The sequence below is a fragment of the Opisthocomus hoazin genome, chromosome 2 (assembly GCF_030867145.1).
Source record: "Opisthocomus hoazin isolate bOpiHoa1 chromosome 2, bOpiHoa1.hap1, whole genome shotgun sequence".
Taxonomy (NCBI): Eukaryota; Metazoa; Chordata; class Aves; order Opisthocomiformes; family Opisthocomidae; genus Opisthocomus; species Opisthocomus hoazin.
In genome coordinates this window covers 85,167,046-85,192,225 of record NC_134415.1, presented here as the reverse complement: position 1 = coordinate 85,192,225, position 25,180 = coordinate 85,167,046, and the positions used below count along the sequence as shown (strand labels likewise).

At 39.1% G+C, this 25,180-nt stretch overlaps 1 protein-coding gene across 8 annotated transcripts in view; it reads right to left on the bottom strand.

The window, feature by feature from the left end:
* Positions 1 to 25,180, bottom strand: part of FBXL4 (F-box and leucine rich repeat protein 4) — a 70,551-nt gene that overhangs the window by 36,885 nt on the left and 8,486 nt on the right. For all 8 annotated transcript variants that reach the window (XR_012763207.1, XR_012763206.1, XR_012763208.1 and 5 more), the window contains 2 exons: positions 14,813 to 15,158; positions 7,027 to 7,271 (listed from right to left, as the gene is read on the bottom strand). Coding sequence is in view for 5 of the 8 variants with exons in the window: in XM_075414329.1 (XP_075270444.1) it covers positions 7,027 to 7,271; positions 14,813 to 15,158 (591 nt within the window). In the remaining 3 variants the exon portion in view is untranslated. The remainder of the gene's footprint in view (positions 1 to 7,026; positions 7,272 to 14,812; positions 15,159 to 25,180) is intronic.

Sequence of the window (25,180 nt, the reverse complement as noted above, 5' to 3'; positions counted from 1 at the left end):
GTCTTTCTACATGGATCTCCAAAGCCATATGGCAAGGTAGAACAGGGTTTCTCATGCTTGCAGAACAAATGTGGTGTTGCCTTCATACTTCTGAGGCTTACCAGACGCTGGATGCCTGGCTCTGACTTAGCTCACTTGAAAACAAACAAAAAAGCACCTTCTACCCAAATCAACATTTCTTCACATACCTCTCCTTTAATCACTGAGGACTGACTGGTTCCTGGTTTTAGTCTCTCCTCCTTTCTGCAACATTCATCCCTTTAGTTTTAACTATTATTAACATTTTATACGCAGAATTTCTGAAGTGATTTCCCTTCATCCCTTCATGTTTGTTATGTAACATGACTAAACAACCCAGAATAATGTGAACACGTACATTTATTTTGCTACACACTGGACTGGGCCTTCCCCTCTAAATTCATTCTCGTTTTTTGGTTGTTGTGGGGTTCTTCTGTTTTTTGGTGGGTTTTTTTTGGGGGGTGATGGTCGTAGGGTTTGGTGGTGGTGGTGGTTTTTTAATTAATAAAAGCAACCTCACTTCCCATCACCTTCTCCCTGCTCTCAAGAACTGCTGCTCATTTTCCCCTCCTTCAGCTTCAGCTTTTGGGAAGTAAGTTAGTCCTAGTGAAATCCTTCTGAAACATCAAATGTATCTATTTGCAGTTAGGATGGTATTTGTTCATGCTGATGTTAAACCCATCATGATTATGAGGTCACTTAGTCTATTAAGAACTTCCAATCTTGTCATTCATGTCTATATCGTCAGCGTATCCCAGGCGCCAAAGATCCAAAAACATCAAGGTACAAGAGATAACACCCTTCACGTCGGAACTGGCTGCATAAGACCTCCCAAACAAAATCCTCAAAAATACCTTCAGACATATGCTTATGAGGATACTGAGCACATCACACTTGCTCCAATCGTTTCTAACAGACCTGCATTGAATCCAATCCCCACACTTCACCGTTAGTATGATGATCCTCACTTACTTCATATACCGTGGTTCAAAGTTATCGAAGACTCTACAAGCACGTAGCTACTCATTTTGTACTCACTGACATATAAACCACTGAATTTGGTGTCCAAGAGCGAGGGGGGTGGAAGCAACTTCCATTTATAAACAACACAGGGATTTTTTTTTCTTTAGCACTTTCCCTTGTCATGTTACCTTATGCTAGCACCCAAATCAGGGATGTTACCTCCATTACTTGACAGATACAACATTGCCCCATTTGCCTAGCCCTCTTTAGTATCGCCCTAGGACCAGTATCACTAAAACAACTGTTGCAGTTTGCTGCTAGTCAGTTATGCGCTCCCTCCAGCTACTCGGGTCTCCTGCTTTCCAGAACCGGCCACCAGACAAGAATAATGTCAAAAAAAATCCCACAAAACCAACCATTTGGATTTTATTCTTCCTCATTTCACTTCTAAGATATTGAAGTCTTCTCTTTCTCACTGTAGTTCTCTCAATATTATTACTCGCACAGACTTGGCAGAGGACTTTATAATCCCAACCTGTCTTGCAGTTAGTCTTGCATTTAATCCAGGGTCATACCACAGGCCCCATTCCTCTATCCCTAGCAGCTTCCATTGTCTACTGTTCTACAATCTTCTGTTTTTTCCTTCCATCTTCACAATTAACGAGACCTCTTTCTTACTTTACACAGAAGACTTACATATTCGAATAAAATCAACCCCTCATGTTCTATGCAAATTTAAACTTCATGCGCTTTTCCATTTTCTTCCCCCCAAACCCTGAAGCACCCTCCTCCTCCTTTCAGTCAGTGAGTTGTTTTCTACTCTAGGTAGTTTTCAAAGTTGTGGTGACCACTATTTGCATGGTGGCTTTTGATACCTCCATTCATCAGCAGACACCAGTTTGTGGGATTACGGTCTGATAGCGCAACTAATATAAAAAATTCCAAGCGCCTAACTGACTCTGGATCATAACACACTACACCAGCCTTACCTAAAGCAACACTGACAAATTTACTTACATAATTTCAAACAATGGGGTTTGGCTTGTGGAATTACATTTTAACGTATTTCTTAAGGTCACATCCACATATTCTTATACTCACAATGACGCTTCTCCTTTCAGGACTGCTGTGTTACACAACAGCAGCAGCCTGTAGTACAGATAATTGTAATAAAAGTATTAAGATGGGTATGACTGGAGATACGAACGGGTACACACAGGTATAGCAGCACGAGAAAGAACAAACGGCAACACAAGGGCTGGCAGAGCGGTGCGTGTCAGTGGAAGTTAGATCAGCAGGTCATCACGATCCTTGAGCATCGGTATGTGCAGTTTCTCAGGACACGCCGATCAGGAGACGAAGGACGGAGGTGGCACAGAATGGTGAGACTACACGCTGGACAAATCGGTTTGGACATATCGGTTGTCTTGGGGCATCCAAGTATGCAGGCATGAGAGTGAGATTGAGCAACATAATGTTGTTTTTAAAATGAAGTTACCTTCCCTTCCTCTAAGATATTATAATTGTTACAATGTTATTTTCTACTCTGGCATGTATTAATCTTTTTCTTTGTCGGCAAACCTTAAAACATTGCATGCATACATGCAAGTAAGGAGAATATTAAGTACCTGATCTTGTGCTTTTCTCAGCACCGATTAAACTACTTCAGAGAAAACATGCAAGACAAACATTATTACTTAATCTCAGCTACAGGAACCTTACATTTTACTAAAAACTGTGAAAATTAAAAAAAAGAGACAGATGTGATTTTTAAATTGAGAATCCGTGCCAAGTCACACATTACTCTTATTTTCTGCGACTGAGTATTTGATGCGTGTTTCAGTAATTTCTCTGACCTTCCTGCTAGTTTGATTCGTAGCAAAGCCTCACAAAGTTAAACATTGTCAAACTACACCTCTATTAAACAGCAACTAAAACCTTCAAATGTTAACAGCAACAGAATTGTTAAAAAAACATTACTGGAGGTGCTTGACATGCAAACACTGCATCACTAACCTGAAAATAAAATACTATTAATTAATTTTCACAGTATAAAATGTTAGAAGTAAATAAAAATCTTAATACTAATCAGATATTTAAAGGAAAAGAGTTTAAACGATCTCCTGTCATTATCACTGACACAAAGAAATCTGCATGCAAAACTGTTTTTTTAAACTGTCATCGTCCTTGAGCTGTTTAAACCTCAGAGCATCTATTCAGCATCTCGATATTTAGTATACCTCCAGTCAACTTGCCTCATTTTTCCTATGTAGGTCTTACCATCCCAGGCTGCTGTTCCCCTGGCATGAAGAAATTCACCACACCTCTAACGCCAAGAGAAACGCCGTGCTGCTTATGTAATGCTTGCTGAGAAATCTTTGTTTCTTCCCTATCAATTCGCATTCCAGACACTTGAGACTGCTCAGATACACATTTAATTTGCTTTTCACTTTTCTGTATAATTTTAGTTCAATCTAAACTAGAAAGTTTAATTAATTCATATTATATGCTGAAAGGAAAACTTCATGATAGTCATTTTTAGCCCTAAGGAGCAGATGTTATCAATAAGTTAAAACACCTTCAGCTTTGCCTCGGGATGTTCATGTGCCTGAAGCATTCTATCTTCTCATGACAATACAATATTTGCTTCAGCCACTTTTCTTAAAATTACTCTTTTTAAAAATTTTCTACTTTAGTACATTTTTGCAATAAAATACGTATTTTCAATTATTTCTTACAATCAAGTCCATATGAACTTTTAAAGCAACACAGAAATTTACACAAGCTACTTTTAAGACTGTCCTAAGAAACCACAGATAAAAACTTTTTTGAAAGACATTTGCCAAAATAAAATTTGACCAAGAGTAGCATTTAAATATGCCCTGACTTGCAGAAATCATAACCGAAAATGTATACTTGTAAGAACGAAGCTAACTCTACCAGTTTTGAATTCAGTGCCAACTGTAACATCAAACACTGAGAAAAGTGCAAAAATAAAGAAAACAAAATAAAAAACAGGCCCTGTAAAAGCAAAATGCTGTTGTCTATGAGGATAAAGTATTTTGGATTTAGCATTTCGCTATTTCCATACAGCAGCAATTTGTAGTGTTTGTGAAGTTACTTACAAATTTCATTTAGCAAATAATAGGTTTTTTTCTCCGGGAACTGACAAGTATAGGTTGGCCTTTCAAAAACAGCATAACAGTCTTCCAAATTGTTAGAATTTCTAGGCAGAATTCTTTACACCTCCAAGTAGTTGACTTGACAGCCATTCATGGTCATTTATGCAGCAACTTACCACAAAATTTATAAACCTGAAGTATTAGAATAAACAATTTAGGCTCGTTTGAACTCAACATATGGTTACAAGAAGACTTTTTCACCAATTAAATCAAAAATAAAAGATGCAGCTTGGTACTCTGTAGGCACCCCTCATTGCCTTATTTAAAAATTTCCATTGCAGAAAGAAAAAGAGAACGTCAAGACCAGAGAGGGAGCCAAAGAGAGCAGGATAAAGAAAAAACATCAAACTGATTCAGAAACATTCACGCAGTAGGTAGCAAGAGAAGACTTTACACCAACAAATGTAGTGATACATGCCTTCTACTGTTACGTACAGAGACAGACAGAAATACATAAGTATTTAATTTCTGCTAACAACAATTACAGTCTGAAAATCTGATTAAGTTTTCAGTAACAGTTAACATCAGCAGGTAACTGATAGAAGCAGCAATGCACTCTCCCCAGCCTACTGAGAACCTCCTCTGCAAGACTCCTACTCTGAAGAGCAAACCAGAAGGAAAATCAAAGTGTGAAACAGAATTCCTACAGAAGTCTAAGTACCTCCATTCTTTGGGAACACTGTTTTGCATAAGATCTCCCAAAAGTCAGGCTGGGTGAGGAACATCTAGAAGTCCCAAAGGAAAAGCTGTGGGAGTTCACGACTACATGTCCTGGATGCTGCAGTATCCACACGGTGGTGATTTCTTAACAACAGCCAGGGCAATAAAACTAAAACATCACTTGACAGATTCCTCCTTTGAGGAGCAGTATCTCTTACCAGGAAGCTATTTTTTTGAAGAGAGTTACGTCAATGCTTTTGAAAAGTAAGTGCTGTTCTAATAAGTCTACTGCATTAACGGATACTTCCACAGCAAATGAGCAGCAAAATTTTCCTTTCCTGAAGGCCAGCAAATTTGACAAACCTGCTGATGAAGAATATCAAAAGGAAAATTTGTGCCTGGAAATTCTACTAGGAAAGCCACTTCTACAGAACAAAGAACTGCAAAATTCTTTCTGTATTAGGAAAAATAAAACTTTCAAAACCAGACCTAGTTACAGTGGAGAATTTGATTCAGAAATGAAAACTCTGAGCAGAAGTCACACCTAAAAATTATTCAGCTTACAACCTTGTTTTGAAAATTTATGATTGAACTGTATCTCCCATTTCCAGACTGCACAGATCTCTTCCAAGAAATGCTTTTTTTCTAGAAATAGATAACTTCAGTTGTATCAACGTTCAAGAACACTTTTTCCCCTTTGCTACAAATAAATATGACCTGTAATAATAAATATAAACTGACTATGTTTATTCACAGACTTAACAGTCAAACAATAAATATTTATTATTTTAGAAATGCTGATGACATGTAAGTCCTACTATTAGTTCAGCACTGAAGTAAAAAAAGTCATTATCAATAAAGCCATTTTCAACTAACTGGAAGTCAGAAATGCCAGAACTGCAAAGTTTATAATTCTCTGAATTTGGACATTAATTTCTTTCAAGATTACAAAAATTCTTAGCAGTACTGTATGTTAAAAAAAAAAGTTTTTTAAAAACTGCCATGAAGTTGCATGTACTTTAAGTTTTCAAAGGACAGATTTAATAGCTAAGCATCAGAAAACAAACACTTCCTGATTTCAGAGTTGAATTCTCAGTTAAAGCTTGCATATTTATCCTCTGCATAATGTATCTAATATGAAATCCAAATTTATAGAAATGCTTGTACCCCAGTCAACAACTAGCTGATGTCTATCTCATTTTTCTACCAACAAGCACAAAGGAGCACAGGGCTCTTGGATTATACTGGAAACACACAAGAAAAAAGGGAAGTGACATTCTCATCCTCACAAAGTACTTCTTCAAATTATTTTACTTCCCCAGGGAAGGCACCCAGGCACCAAAGGAAAGAAAATGTTTGAATATTTGATTTAATCTTTTTATTCAGAAAACAAATGAGAATTAAGATAATTTTTTTAGATATATTAAACATTTCCATTTCTTATCAGTCAAGTTTTGCTTTCAGCTGCGATTGCTGATTATCTCTTAGTTGAAGCAGCATTTTTTGCTTAAACGAAATGCATTGATAGATGCCGTTTAACCAACACAAACAAGCAAAGAAGCAACAAATGATATGTTAAGAAACCAGAGAACACGGCTGTTATACAGAGAAGAATCCCCGCGTATTTGCTATTTTAATGACCTACAACACAGTCATATTTTCAGCTCAGTGGAAGATGCACATGCAAACACCCTGTTTCCCAACAGGGCTAATGTTTTAAATCATTTTTATGAAAATATTTGCATTTACTTTGCACTCCAGTGATTACTTAGGGCCCATACCTTGTAAGCATGCACTGTAATCAGTTTATTACTGCAGCCATTCTAATACAGTCCTACTGACGACTCACTCGTACAAAGAACAACCACAAACATTTTCTTCATGAGATGAACTTTTGACAGCTTGGTTCTTCTAGTGGAGTCTTTTAGAAGCCCAGGAGAAAGCAACACATGGCTCCCCCTTTCAGTTGCAGGCAGTTTGGCACATGCAGACTCTACATATTGAAACAGACTTCTGCTGCTGTATCTACCATCTCCTACTGGTTTAGCTGTTGTTTTTTTCTACATCATAACAATCACACTCGTTATAGTACATCAAAGACATTTCTTGCCTTTTAATAAGGTTTCAAATACTTAGTGAAACTACTGTGCAGTAGCTCTGCAAACAGAGCTTGTCAAAATACTTCTGTACATTTAGCACTGACCTGCTAAATCCAGAAACAGAGATGGCTCCCCTGTTTCCAGTCCAAGATAAATTCAGCCACTGGATGAGAGTGCAGCGAGACTGCAGGTATTCCAGAGATGTGTCATTAATCCTTGCCCAGTAAGGTTGTAAACTGAGATGAATGTACTGTAGAGGATCACAGCAATGTTGATATAGTAGCTTACAAGTTTGCGCTAGTCTACACAGGTCTGGTACTGTAAGGTGACTCAAAATCAACTGGATGAGCTATATTAAAAACAGAAAAAAAAAGTCACAGATGGTCACATAGCACTTGAAACGTTAAAGGAAAACTGCAAAGGAATAAGAAAAGATGTTCTAACTTCAAAGAAAAGTAAATCCTTTTACTTAAAAGTAACTTCTCCAATAAATCACTGATTAACTATTAAATAGGACTGCACTGCCTTCTCAGTTTGACAACATATTAAACAAGAAAGGAAAAAGCAGATCAGCATACAAAAGTGACAGGAAGCTTTCAAATCCAAAGTTTCTTTACCCAGGGTAATTTAAACAGTGATATATGTGTAAACACTATGTTTACATATTTCCCTTCACAATGTCTGCACTACCGTTGATCAGAACACTGAACGGGCATCTTCTTTATTCTCTGGATTTGGTTTTTAAGATGGTAGCATATTTGCAGAGTACATGGAAAAACTATACCATGTCCCAGTTTCCCCACTGATTTCAGACTTATTCCTCTGCTCCCTGCTTTAAAAACCACTGTTTTGTCTTCTGCCACATATCCTCTCCCATCCATGCTGGACTATGCAACTACGTAAAAAATTCAACATATTCAGATCTTCTTTTGCAAAGTAATCTCCTCCTTGCTGTAATACTTTAAGAGCATTTCTGTTCTATGCCAAAGTCAAATCTGAAAGGCAAACCCCTTTCTACCTTTATCAGATTGAATCATCTCAGCTTCAGAATAATCACCAGCCCTTCTGACTAGAACCACTATACATGTTTGTGTAATGACTTATCTCACACTCAGAAATTAAGAAATATCCCCCGTCTCCTATCATGCTGTTTTCCTCTCTAAAGAAAGGCCACCGCACACAGATGCATAAATACTCACTTTCGAAATAACAAAAAAAAAAAAAAATCTCCTTCAGCCTAAAAACTCAGACAAAATAAACTCAGAAAATGAAACCTAAAAATTAATGTTTACTTTACCAGGACTGTCTTTAACAGCTATAAGTACCTGTACTCACATTATGTAACTAAAATTGACTAAGTGTTTTCACGCAGAGTGGGAAACAATAACTCACTGAAATGAATCAGTGTAAATTAAAAAAAAAAAAAAAAACACCACCAAAACAACCCACAATTCGGCTTAAATTCAATAGAGTTCTGTGGCCCTTTCAAAATAACATGTTTCATTATAATGTCTCATACGGAGTCACAAGACAAAACCGCCAAAAATCAGAATAAAATGCTTGACATAAAATCAAAATGAAGCTTTTTGCGAGATCCAAACAGATTGTACTTCCAATGCACCAGCTTATTATGCAGCTAGCTTCCGCCTCGCCGCCTCCCTCTTCATTTTTGGAAGAGAAGAAATAAGAAAACAATCCAACTTCCTGCAAAATGAAAAATGTTACTTCCTACTCAGCTCCAGATTTAGTATTTGGATTGCAAACATGATCTACGACACTTCAGAAAATTTAACTTCAACTCCAATGCCAAAATACAGTGTTTGCATATACTCCAGTTGCTCTCAAGCTCGATTTCAAGCCTCCCCTCTTCCCTTCCCCTCGCTCCTCCTTCCCCCTAAAAACAGCCCAGACTTTCTGTCTGTACGGGTGCCTGGAACGCTCACCTCAGCTTGATGCAGAGGATCTGCGTAGACATTTCAATGTGACAGCAATATATATATATAATAACTGCAGTTAATATATTATAATCAACAAAGCTTGCTCCCAACTGGTATTTAGTTTGTTAGCATTTTAGAGAGAGAGCAAACTAACCAGGAGCTCACACAGATATAATCCCAAATTAGTATTTTGATTTTTGCTTGGCTCAGATCCATACTTCAGCTTAAGAGTTGTTTAGCACAGTTTTGTTCGTCATTCTAATAGTAGATATTCAAACATATACCTATTTTTCTAAGGTCATCAATCCACTTTAAATAATTTTTAATATTATGCAAGGCAGCTTTAAATTATTTTGCAATCTTTCAGCTATTTCACACTCTGCAAGCCATGTAAATATCTGTTTTATGAATGTCTTTTCCCTCAGATGTTTCCCATGTTTATTCAGTAACTTCTTTAGAACAGAGAGCTCAACAACAAAGGCTGCACAGTTAGCTAAATTTATGTCTACAATTAATGTGGCGTAACAACGTCTGATAAAAACAAAGCAGCACAAATTTTGTTCAATGGAAAAAAAAGTTATTTTGTGACTTCTGAGCAGTAAAGGTAATGGTGAATGAAACTATAAATGCCTCACCAATGTCCCTTTACACTAACTGATGACTTCAATGAGTATTTCAAAACATAAAGGATGTTGCAGTCTTTCCTGAGATGAAATCTCTTACCACATGAATGTCCTCATCAGCAAAAATAATCCTTCTTTTATTTTTATTGAAATTATGCTACTTTATAATATCTAGAATGAAAAAATGTAATGAAATGTCACTACTATGACATTAAGATATAAAGTACTTTTTTCTCGCTTTTGATTAAACAAAGGTAACAGGTTCCAAACCTACAGGCATTAGCCTCCATTAGTCTGGAGTCTGAAATCCGCTTTTCACCTATGCATATCCTAGCATAAAGTACAATTTGATACCATAATGAGTATGTGGCATGACGTGCTGCATTGTGCTACACTGTGTTCATGGCGATTCCAAGAATACTGCAGAATTGAGTATCTGCTTTGAAAACAGATTTTGTAACACTGCTTCTCACATACAACTGTTTTTATTCCACATTTATGAAAAATTATGGCAACCATTATTGTTTCATACTTTCTTATAAATCGATCAGTAAAACCAAGATTATTGGAAAAATAATACAGAGGAATACAAAGAGGAAAACAAAATATAATTTACACAACGCTGATGGCCTTTTTAGGCTATGACGGACCAAAAGTACAAAAGTACTCTCTCTCCCATTTCCAAGCAAACGCCAGCTTTAGAGATGTGGCAAGATCAACACCCACTACAGTGAAAACCTCCAAAAACTGGAGGTTTCCAAATCATAAGTCTCCACAACAATTCAACAACCGTATACAAATCCATTGTGTGGTGTCTGACCACAGAAAAGATCCTGATTCATACCCGAACCGTGTGTTATATCATCACAATCCCTGACTGCAGTATTTTACATATATGCATATATTTTGAGCTATAAATTAAAAAATATAACATCTTAAAAAAACCAAACACCTTGCCCACTGCATCAGAGTTCACTTCAGCTCAAACAGGATCTCTAGCGCACTCTACAACACAAGGGGTAAAACTTTACCAGTGGTGTAGCTCCTAATGGAACTTACCTACCCGAAAGTTTCTCCAGCTTTTTTAAGCTTTCTTTTCTGAATAACAGCAAACAATAACGGTTTGCACCCAATAAAATGCTTCCTGTGGTTAGAGCACAATAACGCAGTACTTGATTTGGCCAGAAAATAATGATTGGATGCTGGTCAAACCTAGAATATCTGCACTTTCTACAAATTTCCGCTTTCAGCTCTTCAACATGAGCCCCTCCAATACAAAAATATATTGGTCTATGCAAACCATTCATTCAGAAACATGCAAATGAATGACTTGCAATTTTTTCATTCTGCAGCTAGAGCTGCCACAGCTTAGATTCTAATTAATTAGAATTGATATTAAAACTTGCTCAGATACAGGACAAAGGATACGTGCACAAAAAGTCAAAGAGAGAAGGCAAGGAGGAGAAGATGGTATTCTAGGGCTCTTGACATTGCTCAGCATAGTTGAGGAAAACACAGTCCCTAGTTCCACGATCCTCTAGCTTGCACCAGCAAATGCATGCACATTTAATAGCACACGGGAACACCTGAAAAGCAGATCTTTCAACTGCTTCACAAAACACAACCATATAAGTCTCTCTTTTCTTTATTCTGCTCACATAACGTGCTTTGGTGGAGCGGACTTTACATCACCAGGTTACAGGCTCTGAACCTCTCGGCAACGAACAGCTGTAAAGGTTTTAAGCCCCTTCTTGATTCAAAGAACAGAAAAGGATCTTACTGATAGACTGCACAATTAAATGAGACTCCAGCAGGATTAAAGTTGGAGAGATCTTCTCCAAGTGCCATTGCTCAGAGCCTAGTCCACCACAGCAACTGGCAGTATATTGCCCATTAACTGAAGGGAACCTTGTGCCGTACAGTTCATAGCTGTTAAAACAGCTTTTAAGACACTCACGAGTTTCTGTTTCCAAAGAGAGCCATAAAATCTTGCTGATTATCTGAAAGCAGACAAATATTTGTTCTGGAAAGATATAAGAAGTTTAGTGTTAAGGGAAAAAAAGCGTATGACACTTTAAAATGCTCCTGCTTATTGCTCTGACTCTTTTAAGTACCATTTAAGGGATGCAGATCTTACATTCAAGACCCGTTTTCCTAGAATGTAGGTGTCAAATCCACATTTAGCAATGAAATTCACTTCCCCAGTAGACGTGAACAGCTCATAAATCTTCTAGGCAGCTTTAGGAAAAATTCGCTTCAAGAAATGACAAAGATGTCATTTATATCTTTTTGTATCAAAATTTATATAAAAAATATCTTTTGGACTGCAGCATACAGGATTTCTCCTGACTTTCCTCTCTGAGGGACAAAAGTTAGGTTCTTGGTACCTGGTACATCTCGGTGAGTGTCCAACTGCACAACAGGTACGCTGTGGCGGGTATTCCTCACTTTTCTCAAAGGCTTTTAACTTGTTCAAGCCTTCAGGTCTCAAGCATTCCTGTAAAGCCAACTAAGACTAAGGCCCTACTCCTTTCACTTTACAACCAGCACAAGTTAGTCAAAGATAACTGGGAAGAAAGACAAGGGCATGAAGTGTCTCCTAGAAAATCCTTCCCCAGTTTTAAGGTAGTTCTGGAGAACAGATGATAGTACTTCACAGCTACTAAGGGCTGGTTAACACCATCCATGAGCAGGGAAGGACAATACTCTCATCTAGAAGAAAGCGTGAAATCTTGCGTGAACTAAGAAAGCCTGCGCCCCAGGAGTCGATCATTTTTCTCTTCTGTTGGCAGGAGCAATCTAGAATCTTAGGACGCTTTTAGAGCTCACACTTCAGCAGTCCATTCCTAACAACATTTTGAAGGGCAACAGAGTCTATGAAAGGACAGTCTACGGAAGTTTCAGAAAGACAACAAAGGCAAAATGAAGGCTGGAGGAACTGCTGCCTACTTCAAGATTAGCACAGAAGATCATTCCGCCTGCGTATTTTGTGAATCACTGAGGGTAATATGAAGAAGCTTGAAACTGATCAAATAAGGTATAGGCACGTGTATGAAGACCAAGGACAGTGGCACGTTCACAATCAACATGCACATATAAAAAGATTCAACTTTTCATGTAACGCGTCAATCAAAACTGGAAGGACTCAGGGGTTGCCTTACTTCACCACTGTAAGGTTCGAACACTTCCCAGAAAAATCTGACACTTGTCAGTCTTGAAGACAGCATGCAGAGTGCTGTTTGTGTATCTGAGGTGATAAAAAACTGTCATACTACAAAGTACAACATTTTCGTTGTTCTGATACCCAACCCTTCCAGCTGGACCAAGAAAGTAGGAGACTGGGATTTCACAAAACCAGCCCAGAAACAGCCCTTTGTAGTTTTTCTGATAAATATTCCACTCATATTTTCAGTTTCTTTAAATCAAAGGAGAAGAAAAAAAAGTGCTTGGTATTGACAGACCATATAAATGCATTCATGAAACCAAACATGTTAAAAAATGGATAAAAAAGGAAGCTGGTACACAAACAAGAAAGCAGAAAAGCACAATAGAGTACATGGAGGTAGAAGTTCATAGGAGTAACAGAACTAGGCAAATACTTCCAAATTATAATCCTAATATATATAATCACGTGGAACAGAAAAGAGATTAATCATTCTCTCTGGTAGTCCACTATACTATAAATCAATTTATCCAGCCTTTTCAAACTAGACTTCCTAGATTTAAATCAAGTTTTCTCTATAATTATTTTCTTTGAATGACTAAAACCAACATATTTTCAAACATGGTTATAAGTTTTAAGATGTTCTGGAATCAACTGCACCTTTGCATATGCCAAGTATTTATTTTGGAACTGATGTACAAGCACTGACAGTAAAATATATTAAACACTATATGGACTCTGGGGAAAAAAAAAACACTAGAGTTAACTTGGGATGAAGTTAGTATCCTCATTTATTATTCCACTGCAGCAACAAGAACAAAAAAACTCAAGAACTGAAAAAGACTTAAAAGAGAAGAAAAATACACAGGAGAAAGATAGAGAGAGTTGTTACGTTCTCTTTCTCTCTCTTTCCTCTTTACAAGCACAGCAAAGTTCTGCAGGTTACCAGAGCACACAGGCACCCAACCATAGCCTTCACGTGCCGAACTGGGGTACCTGGAGACAAAAAGATGTGACAAAAGCAATATACTATTTGATTAGATCCTATATTTCTGAAAGTGCCCTGCAATCAGTGACAGCATCTCTCACCATCCTCCCTTTGCTATCAGAAGCCAGTCTGATTCAAGCCACAAGCACTCTGAGCATTTGACGAGTTACCACAGTAAACAAACACTTGCTGCTTTTGCCAGACTGCAGCACCCTAAAGAGCAGGAACATTCGTAAGTCTGCCCGAGTCCAGAGGTCTAACTGGCAATTAAAAGCTCCTTTCCACTATGTGCAAGCCCAGTTTATTTCAGGAGAACTGAAGACAACTATTTCATCTCTCAATTCTTACTCTAACTAGGGTACTAACGGCTACACCACACTAAACTTCCCAGCCTGCATACAATATTCACCAATCATACTTCACAATCTCATTATACTGCAAATTACAGAAAAGAAAGTATTTATCTACACTGATCTGAGCATACTTGCAACTGCCCCGCTGCCAGGGTATCTGAAAGAAGTAGTTTCTTCACAACTGTCTTCTGTGCTAATGACAGAATAAGAAGTAGCAAACCTCAAAACAAGACAGTGTACAGAAGTCCAGCTATAACACTTATTACTTACACCGTGATTCAAAATTCAGCTGTATTGAAGAAGCTTATTTCATAACAATATGAAAATATTGTGGCAGTTTCAAGAATAAAGTTCTGGGTTTTTATAAGAGAGGTAACAGGCAAAGAAACTGTTAGCCTATTACAAACAATTTCCACTTCCAGATCTTGATTTGGTCTTTTCATATCTCTTCTTTATCTTCTTAGTCAAGGACGATGACTAAAACTGCTGGAAAACTCTCAGAAGCTTCTAAGTTCAAGAGCTATAAATTCAAGGCTGGAATAACTGGTGCAAAAACTGTGAATGGACAGATTCCTGAGAAATAAAAGTGCAGTAACTATGCAAATACCATCAAAGTGACTTGCTAATATCCATCCACGGAAGTAGACAGACTTACATAATTAGACTTACATATTTCAGGCATAACTATGTAGTAACAGCAGGAGGCTCACAAAAGAATGCAAGGACTAATCGGAAAAAAGAATAATCTTGACCAGTACTGTATAAAGCACCTTTGTACCCTTAACAATCAAAACAAATACACTGAGTATAAACGTGCTTCTCTTACCTCGTAAGGCAGTTTATCAAAATATCCGTTAGTCGGCCATTCCCTGAGGGTAACAATGCTGAACTGTTTATTAAGGGTGTCCATTCCACAGCCATACTTCTCTTCATCCTCATCGTCATCAATATCATTCATATCAATCATCGAAGTCTTAAGTGAAAGCACAGGTCTCTCTTTCACACCGTGTAGTACTACTGCATCCAATTCAGTGTAATAGTCCAGAAGAGAGCTGTTCACTTCCAGCCGGATTAAGTTTGTGGGAAAGTTTATCTGTTTGATACAAGGCGTGAATTGCCGAGCCTGAGGACCATTCACCTTTGTAGGAGCTTCGGACCAAAGGACTTCCCATCTGTGAAAGAAAAATTGCACACACGGACAGTACAGGGATTAAAATCACAGTTACTAAAGCAATTCCTGGACACAGTAAGAGGGTTTCTCTGTCAAAAGTATTTAACAAGTGAGACACATGGTTGAAAAGACAATGCAAATTATGTTTTCCCTAGATTTGGTAAATATCCTAAGGATGAATTTAAGAGGGCACACTAATTCATGACCTTAGCATATTTTCTCTTCAATTGCTAACTAACAAAACAAGCTGTGTACTAACAGTCACGCACTTGCGTTAGAGTACTGTTATCCATGCACAAGTTGTTCTAACATCTCACAGGTAAGGTAATTGTAACAAACGGTTACAGGTGTATTCACAATGATGGTGTGTTAGCATACGTATGCAGGGAACAGTCTTGCCATGTAACCCAAATATACAGTCAGCTGACTTCTCTGATTTCCCACAAAAGGCTTTCACAAAAAAAAAATAAAAAAAGAAAAAAGACCCACAGCTCAGACTCTTCAACATCAAACCTGTTTAAATTACAGCACTGCAAATTATTTAATAACCCAAACTTTACTTTGTTTATCTGTCTAGGCAATCAAACTGTTCCTTTTATAAGTAATTCACTGTTAAATTACCTAAGAAAACCGAATCCTCAGTCAGTTTTTAAAGGGTCTTTTGCAAACAAAATATTAGAATTTCCAAACTGCTAAACAGAAAAGTTTTTCTCCTCTTTGGTCCAGTGACAGAAGGGGAGGTTCACGGCATGCACAGCACTTCCATACGTGCATCCCTACTTTCACACACAGACGCCCAATCTCCTCCAGCAAAAGACAGCGAAACCTGCTGCCAACTGAGTCATCTGGAGAATCAAGTCACATTCATTAGTCTTCAGTGCTCCCAAACTGGCCAAAAGGCCTGAAAATAGAAACATACTTTTTATATCTGCATGGGTCCTCATCCAGTGACTGGATTTTAGAGGTCCTTCAGTCACTGATACCCATCTTTTCCTCCCTCAAGTCTAGTGAATTCCTAAAGAAGGGAGCCTCCAGCAGCCACTGCTGCTACTGCCTTTGACAGTATGCTTAAAGCAACCTTTGCAGCCCGTATGCAAAACCCAGACACTTCCACACCTACTCCATCTCTTTCCGATCACCTTAGTCCCAGCTTCAAGCATGTCTCTCAGGCTGCTTGTCCCCTCACACAGGTCTCAGAAATGCTCTATCTGCTCCCTAGTACCTCAGCATCTCGGCTTTCCCTACCAGTAACCACTACTCTGAACTTACAAGTATTGCTCAACGCTGACCTGTACTACAGAACGGGGGGGGGGGGGGGGGGGGGGGGGGGGGGGGGGGGGGGATAATTAAAAAAAAATTAAAATCAAACATGCTTTACTTTCCAGAACCAACTGCTTAAACTTTGTCCATCATGACAGAAAGTAAAACAAACATAAAGACTTTCATTAAAACATAGCACATGGTATAAGTAAGGCTTAGAAGCTTGATATTTGCTATTTCAAGGATAGGAAAATTAATCCATATCGGCTGAAACATCCATTTCACAATAGACATTTTCAGGTATGCACAGATAAATTTTCCTATCCTACGTCATACCACTCTCCACAAATACCTTACAGTACAAGGGGAGGCCTGCAGAAGTCTTCTGTCAAAGGAAAAAAAAGTCAGGAACTGAAAACAAACATGCAGGACTTGTGAATACATGGCACATCAGAAAGTACCAGCGTAGGCGAGTGGACACCTCTACCCTAAGGTCAACTGTTTTTGTAAGAGAGACTTATTACTAAGCAAAGATTTCATTAATTCAGGAAACGAATGTCAACCCATGGCAAAAGGCAGCAGCTGTAGTCCCACTGTCTCGCCCGCTTGCACAGGTCGATTCCCTAAGCAAATACTTAATGCTGGCAATGCACACGACCTTTCTTGAACGCATCCAGATCACCAGCTGACATTTCACTTAGACACTTTCTTATACCCACTCAAACTATCCTTAAGGAAACTCAAGGCTATTTTTTCCACTAATTTAGCACACACTGGACCATCAACTTTTAACCGAATATGTCTCAGTTATTGACTTCTCCTTTGGTGTCCTGGAGAGAGGATCATCTAGCAGTAGCAGAGCTCTGGAGAAAAATAACGCATCTGGAGGTCTAGACTGCAGAGTAACAACCTCCTTCAGCAAGCATTGTCTCTAGTTCCCAGTCTTTGTAACAAACTAGAGACGAGTAAAGGAAAGACACGTAACACGACTTTATACAATCTTGTGAAACTCCACATTACATGCCAAGAGCTGATGAACAACAATACCGGTGACTATTTTCCACTGTCCCTGTCATACTTTTATTTTCATCAACAGCCCAACTGTCTAACCTTAAAGGAGCTCATTGTTGGTTTCATTGGAAAATCTCACGTCTATCAGGTTGATTTGATGTTCTTCTCTGCCTTGGCGGCACCGCACATGAGAACAGGCCATAGCCAGTGCTCCGAGTCAGGGTCGGTATATTCTTCCCGAATGCAGGCATACTGTTAATACACCCATTACTGCAACTGGAAGTGCTCTCTTCCTCTAGGATCAGCACATTGACACTTCAATGGCCTGCATGTAGTCTGAATGGGAGTAAAGGCTCCACAGTTGGAAATGCATCAAAAAAGTCTAAATTTCCAAGAGTCTTCAGTAAGAACTGCACTTCTGTACTGGAGCATTTTTTTGTAATGGTCATCCATTTCAAAATACTTCAGAAGTGCATTTTGACAGTCAGTCCTGGTTCGAGGGTGCATACCAAAACCAGAATCCCTAATAAGGTTGCTGGCATTTGTTCCAAGCTCAAGATGCTCAATAAACTACTTAACCCAAAACAAGGAGAAACTGAATCCCAAGAAATACCTGTAAAGTAGTCAAAGCAATTTTCATTCCCTCATTGCTTTGAGTTAATTAGGTAGCTATCAAAAAATCAAGCAGAATCAAATGACTGAAGGTAGGACATTGTTTGTTCTCGTCTTGCAGATATATTGTCACAGCTGATCAAAGATGCTGCAATAAGAGCGTCTTGATAAGAAGGTTTCACCAGCAACGGGCTAGAAAGCCTCAGTCTTTATGCTACCACGCAAAGCCTGAATGAGAGGCCGTAATGTCTGTATTATTTTCTCTAGTGATTGAAGAAAATGAGGACTTCAAGTGAAGTTTTTCCATTCAAGCTTTAATGGACTCAGTTTTCCCATTAGATTTCTCTCTACCTCATGAAGATAGCCAGCAACTCATTTTGCTAAAATTTCTGATACTAAAGACTCCACACACCTATGTGGTAAAAAAAAAAAAAAAAATTCCATTCTCCTTTCCTCACCATGAAGGAAAATACAATCTACTGATTTTTAGACTGAAAAACATACTTGCAAGGTTTGTGTCAAATGAGAGCACATATTTAATGCTTATTTAATTTTTTGTTGACCTAATGTGTTGCAAAGCTTCATAATAGCTAAGATGATGCCTGAGTAAGCCTGGTCACTTCTGAAGAAAACATATAATAAAGATTCTTTGGAAAAGTGGTTCCTAAGAAAAGTAATCAGATCTGTCTCCAGCGAGACAAGATTAAACTTTGCCTGCAATCTGCTGAGATTGGTGTAGAAAGCAAATAAAACACTACGAGCTATTCAAGCACAAAAAATAAATGCACTGTCCCAAGAAATTTATAGCTGTGTTAGAAGTCAAAAGAAGGGAAAGTTTCAGACAGATCAACAAGGGGAACATAAGGAAACTCAGAGAATAACGTGACCACACTTTTGCTGAAACTGCAACTTCTGCAACAATTATAATCATGATATGTGATTGTAATACACCCCTTCTACTCTGATCCAAGCAAGTGCTCTGTAAATAATCTGTAGGCTACCTACAAGCAAACGTCTCCTGCCCACTAACAAGCCAGGGATGCTTCAGCACACTACGTTCAGCATAACCTGGAAAGTGCAGCCCTGGCCACAGCTGTGAGTTCGTGAATACAAAAGGCACAGAAGATTGATCAAGAGAACAATTTTAGAACCATTCAGATCAAGGTGATAAGCAAGAGTTCACAGTACTCTAATTACTGTGGGGGAATATCCAGCATATTTTCATTTCTACCTTGAGAGTTCAATTCTGAAACACCAGAGAGAGCAGACAGGACTCGAAGAATGCGCAGGGCATTTAAAATAGCAGAAGATATTTGAAATAACTGCCCTGGTCACATGAGCTTTTTATGGGTTTCTCAAAAATGAGTGTGTTCCATGAACCCAGAATTCATTCTTCTATGACAGTCATCTGGACAAGAAAAAGGCTGTTTCCCTGAAGATGTCAAAACAAGTTATAAGTAAGGATGCGAATGGCTAGAATCTAAGTTGTGTGTTACACATAGGTGAGATACAGCCCCGAAGGTCCCTTATCACACTCTCATGTGTTGATGGTATCAGCAGTGTTTTGGGTGCCTTCATCTGAGATTCACAGGGAACTAAAGGTAGATCAAAAGAACCATCTGAATGCCACTCTCCACAAGCAAGAGACTCAAGATACTTTACATTCAGTACACTGCTTTTCTGGTTTCACTCCCTCTACGAGAAGGGGGATTTTTTTTTTTTATCAAACATTTTAATCCCTATCCTGGCTGCCAGCAAACAGATCTGCAACATTCCCACCTGGATTAGCATTGTATTGCCCAAATACAATGAACTTGCTAATGGAAGGAGAGGAAGCCTTTTATTTTGTCCATCTTCCTTAGCCTATCTTCTGCCTCTATGGGCTTCAAGACCTTCAGCAAGAGAAAGAAACCTCGCACGCAGCAAACACAGGTAAACCAGGAAATATTGAGCCAAGCTGTTCATCTACAAATCAAGCTCAGATTCTTGCTCAAAAGGGCATCTAGCAAAATTCCAACAGGCATGAAAGAAATTAAATTAAATAAAAATAAATGGCGGGAACACACAATGCAGAATGGAACTTCTCCCAACCAGTCAAATGATCATGGTATCTCACCTGTGAGAAACAACCTAACCAGTGTTACACTGTATCTGCAGAAAACAAGAAAAAAAATAAATCACAAAAGAATTTCCAACCTACTAAAGGAGCAATCACATAGCAGTAAGGACATATGCTATGAAACATCACCCCAAGCACATCCCAGACTAGTTAGGAATCTCTGATTTTGAGCTCTTATAAAAGTACATGAATATGTGGTGTCACTATAATGTACACGAGATAACAGAAACTGTCAAATTGAGTTAAAAAAAGACCACAACAGAAGAAGAGCAGGGACCAATTTTTTTCATTTATATTCCAAATTTAAAAAGCAAAGTTATTTTTATAAAAGGAAAAAAGTTGAAAAACTTCTGAAAAAATTATTTCTGACTGAAAGCTCCCCTTTAAACACACACACAAACTCTTCCTGTCTGACAGCAGCTAACTATTAGGAGTATCAAAATGTTTCAAAAGGGCTGACACTGAAGAAGCCATTAGGGAATTGCCAAGAGTAAGCCTTCTGGGTAAACAAGGAGGAAAAAGAAACAGAAAAGAAAACATTCTTCTCATCACAGAAGCTAGCAATATCTTGTCTACCAATTTAATACAATATGAGAAAGGAAGAAAATTCTCCTGGTTGGGCTCAGCTCACGCCACTATCAGTGCGGTGACCCCACCACGGCTGCACGCAGCTCTGCCTCTTCCACTGGCCAAAGAGGGGCTGATCTTTGTCACCAAACCCTACGTACAAAGAATGGGCACCACAGTACAAAACCTCCAGGGCACACCAGTATAATAATCATAGCACAACAGAATACAAAAAAGGGAGGGATTTCTTCACCACATAAAAACTGAGACAACATGCTACAATATTCCCTCAATTTCAGATTACTAATTTTTGCTTGGATTTTCTGCAGTCAGATAATTCATGTAACAAATTTGTACATGGATAGAATCATAGAATCATTAAAGTTGGAAAAGACCTCTAAGATCATCAACTCAACACCACCATGCCTGCTAAACCACGTCCTGAACATATATACTAATATACATTAGTACAGTTTAAGAAATTATTAAACACTTCTCATCAGTCAAGGCGTGAGTGGCACTAATGAAAAGCACAAAAGGTCTCCATGTGTAAAGACAGCAGTTTCTCCCACATTTATGATTTTTAAAAATCTTTTTATGCGGAGAAGAGTGATGTAACACACTGGGTTTACGTGGTAAGGTTTTTGTACTGAGGGTGCTACAGGAGTGGCTTCTGCGAGAAGCTGATAGAAGCTTCCCCCACGCCCGACAGAGCCAGTGCCACCGGGCTCCAAAACAGACCCGCTGCTTGCCGAGACTGAGCCCACCAGTGACAGTGGTAGGTGCTGCTGGGATAACGTATTTGAGCAGGGGGCAAAAAAAACTTGCGTAACGACAATGCAGCCAGACAGGGGAGTGAGAATACGTGAGAAACAACTCCGCAGACACCAAGGTCAGGGAAGAAGGCGGGGAGGAGGTGCTCCAGGCACCAGAGCAGAGATTCCCCTGCAGCCCATGGAGAAGACTGTCATGAGGCAGGCTGTGCCCCTGCAGCCCATGGAGGTCCACAGTGGAGCACAGATCCACTTGCAGTCCATGGAGGTCCATGGTGGAGCAGATCTCCACCTGTAGCCCGTGGAAGGGACCCCACGCTGGAGCAGGTGGATGCCTGAAGGAGGCTGACCCCGTGGGGGACCCCGCGCTGGAGCAGCCTGTTCCTGAAGGACTGCACCCCGTGGGAAGGGACCCATTCTGGGGCAGTTTGTGAAGAGCTGCAGCCTGTGGGAAGGACTCACTTTGGAGCAGTTTGTGGAGAACTGTCTCCTGCGGCAGGGAGCCGACGCTGGAGCAGGGGCAGAGTGTGAAGAGTCCTCCCCCTGAGGAGGAAGGAGCAGCAGAGACAACATGTGATGAACTGACCGTAACCCTCATTCCCCATCCCCCTGCACGGCTCAGGGGGAGAAGGTGGAGAGACAGGAGTGAAGCTGAGCCTGGGAAGAAGGGAGGGGTGGGGAAAGGTGTTTCTAAGATTTGTTCTTACTTCTCATTACCCTTTTCTGATTTGATTGGTGATAACTTACACTAATTTCCCCAAGTTCAGTCAGTTTTGCCAGTGATGGTAACGGGTGAGTGATCTCTCCCTGTCCTTATTTCGACCCATGAGCCTTTCGTCACATTTTCTTTCCCCTGTCCAGCTGAGGAGGGGGAGTGGTAGAGCAGCTTTGGTGGGCACCTGGCATCCAGCCAGGCTAAACCACAACAAATGCCCTCTGTGTTTAAAGAAGCAAAATATATGAGAGGACAGAGAATCCTCAAGTTGCTGGAAGCTGGTTAAACTACAATGAAAAAACATCAAATTAACTGTCAAGTTTTAAGCATTAGAATTATTTAGGAACAATTACATTTCATTCTGAACAATAACTGCTTATTTACATTCCATGAAGAGCTGATCCCACCTCTAAAAAGACTCTGAATAAGGCTGATCTAAGACAGTGTCATGCAAAGCTGTAACCAATGGTAGTACTCCATGCATCAGCAAGAGAGCAACATGACTAAAGACCTTTTTCTGAACACCTGCATCAAGTCATTCTTTCATGCAAGTGAAGCACACAGTGAGCAACAGAGCAACACACTGGCCAATTATGTGGGCTATAGCCATTTTTCTGCAAGAACATATAAAGTCCTCTTGTGCAAGGACTGCAGTACATCAAGTCCCTACAGAGCCTCTTGTAGGTCAGAGGCTTTTGCACACAGCAAAGTCTTGGATAAGCTGATGTTATAAATACTAAACAAAGCGGAAAAAAAAATTACTTTGCTAGACTAGTAAAACTCACTAAGCATAACATTTAAACAAGTCTCAGGAGACTTCTTCCTCTCAACAGTTTCGACTCCACCATTAATTTGGCCTTCTTTTTATGCCAAAGAAAGAACTGGTGAAAGGAACCTTTGTAACGACCTGCCCTCTCTACAGCGGTGTTCAGAAAGAAACAGGTCCACAGTCAGCAGAACAAAGCAGCACTTCAAGGTTTTTAGGTAATACAGCAATTTAAAATCACGTATCAAAACAGTCAGAAGAGGAAAAAAACAAGGTTCTAAGTGCCCTTCAAGTAACTGGGACGTGGCCTTTTTTAACAGAATAGAATGGCAGTTCTTCAAGTCCAAAACATCAGTTAAACACAGAATCACCCGAGATTGTCAGCAGCATTCCACCTTCAAAAAAATAATTCTTGGTTGACATCTCAGAGAATTTTTGCAAGTGAAAACAAGGGACCAAGAACTGAAGCAGAAAAGAGACTCTGTTCTTCCAACTCTTCATATTCCCTTCCCACAGGTGAGCAAATGAGTAGACAAATAATACTACATACCTCACGTGGAGAAAGGGTCCCTTCATCTTCCCTTCCAGACACCATGCATAAGACATGTTTGTCTCTTTCAGAAGAAAGAAGGAGACAAACCAAATGTGCAGCTCTGAACAGACAAGTAGCTGCTAAGGAAAGGTAAGCCAAAGGAAAAAAAAAAAAAAAAAAAGTCCCTCTAACACTTCTCTAGCATCAAAACTGGCAAGTATTGAAGATATAGCACAGACAAGTGGTTCTGGGGCTCCCCGAGACAACCTTCTTCTAACCAAAAATTTTGTTAACCTAGGTAGGTAGAACAGAAGATACTCCTGCCTACATATTAAAAAGCAAGGTCCTACAGAAACTTCATCCTTTTTTATGAAGAAAGAAAAGTCTGAGCTCGCACTCTGACCACACCGCAAGAGGAATCATAAAGCACATCCCCAAGTTTTACATCAGTATTTTCAACTCATCTTCTTTTAGCGCTCTGAACAATTATCTCTTTTTTTAGCTCACCTTAATAGAGAGATCCTTCAGTTACCATTTCTTGAGCTCTCCTTCAACACTTCTTGGTCTTTACACAAAACTAAGTGTATTGTTTTAAGAACCAAAACCTAAACAGACATTTTTATAAAACAGCATTAGCTTATTCCTCAGAATTATGCCCTTGTATCGCCCTGCATCACATTATCTTACTATCACTCTAATGCAGTATTATCAACAGTTACAGAAATGATCTCTACACGAATCTGAATCATCACAAATCTCTGCATGAACCACGAATCATCAGAAAATAAAGAAGTAAAATCTATATCATAAAATAAAAAAGTAAAACAAAAGTTCACAGAGTAATTGGCCAAAAGTCATTTCACATTAGGTTCTAAGCTCAAAAGTCTTAAAAGCTGCCTTCACCACATACCATCCTATAAATAAGCTCTGTATTACAGTGCCAGACGCACTCTTACTTCTGAAGTCAGGCAGCCTATTATTATTGGTTTGACCTATCACTGTTCCTTGAATTCGGATGTTTAGTTTAGAGCTATGCAGTATATGCGCATTAGAGAGCTGTAAAACAAACAACTGCACTAAACAACGGTAGATGATAGAATCACACAAAAAATTACATTATACTATTATATTATATATTATACTAATTTGGAATTTTGAATATATAACATGACACCTGATTTTCTAGAGGTTTTGAATAAAAATCAACGGCCTAGTATTAGGAAGCATGGGATACTAAGTTAGGCCTAGGAGTACGCTTTTTAGCTGTATCTGTAAAAGGCAGGTCAGGGAAATACCACCCACCATCCAGGCTAACATGGCTTATACCACCAAACCGTGCATATTAAAGGAATACAGTATTTGTTGGCACGTTAGTGTCACAGGATAAATTTTGTTCAGTCTTTCTTCTATCAGTTCCCCCTTCCTTTATGGGTTTGGCATCATTGCATCTCTTTTTGATGCACATGGAATATTTTTGATTGCATATACTGATAGCTTTTCCCAGTGTTTTTCCCCACTATGTGCTTTTACCTGTTCTTTCTCCTTCATTTCTATTTCCTCACCGTCTCACCACTAAGAGCTTCACACCTCAAACACAGCATTTCTCTTTGTTATCTTACCACTCCCCAGGTCCCCTTCTGCCTGCCTGTCTGCCCCCCCCCCACTGGA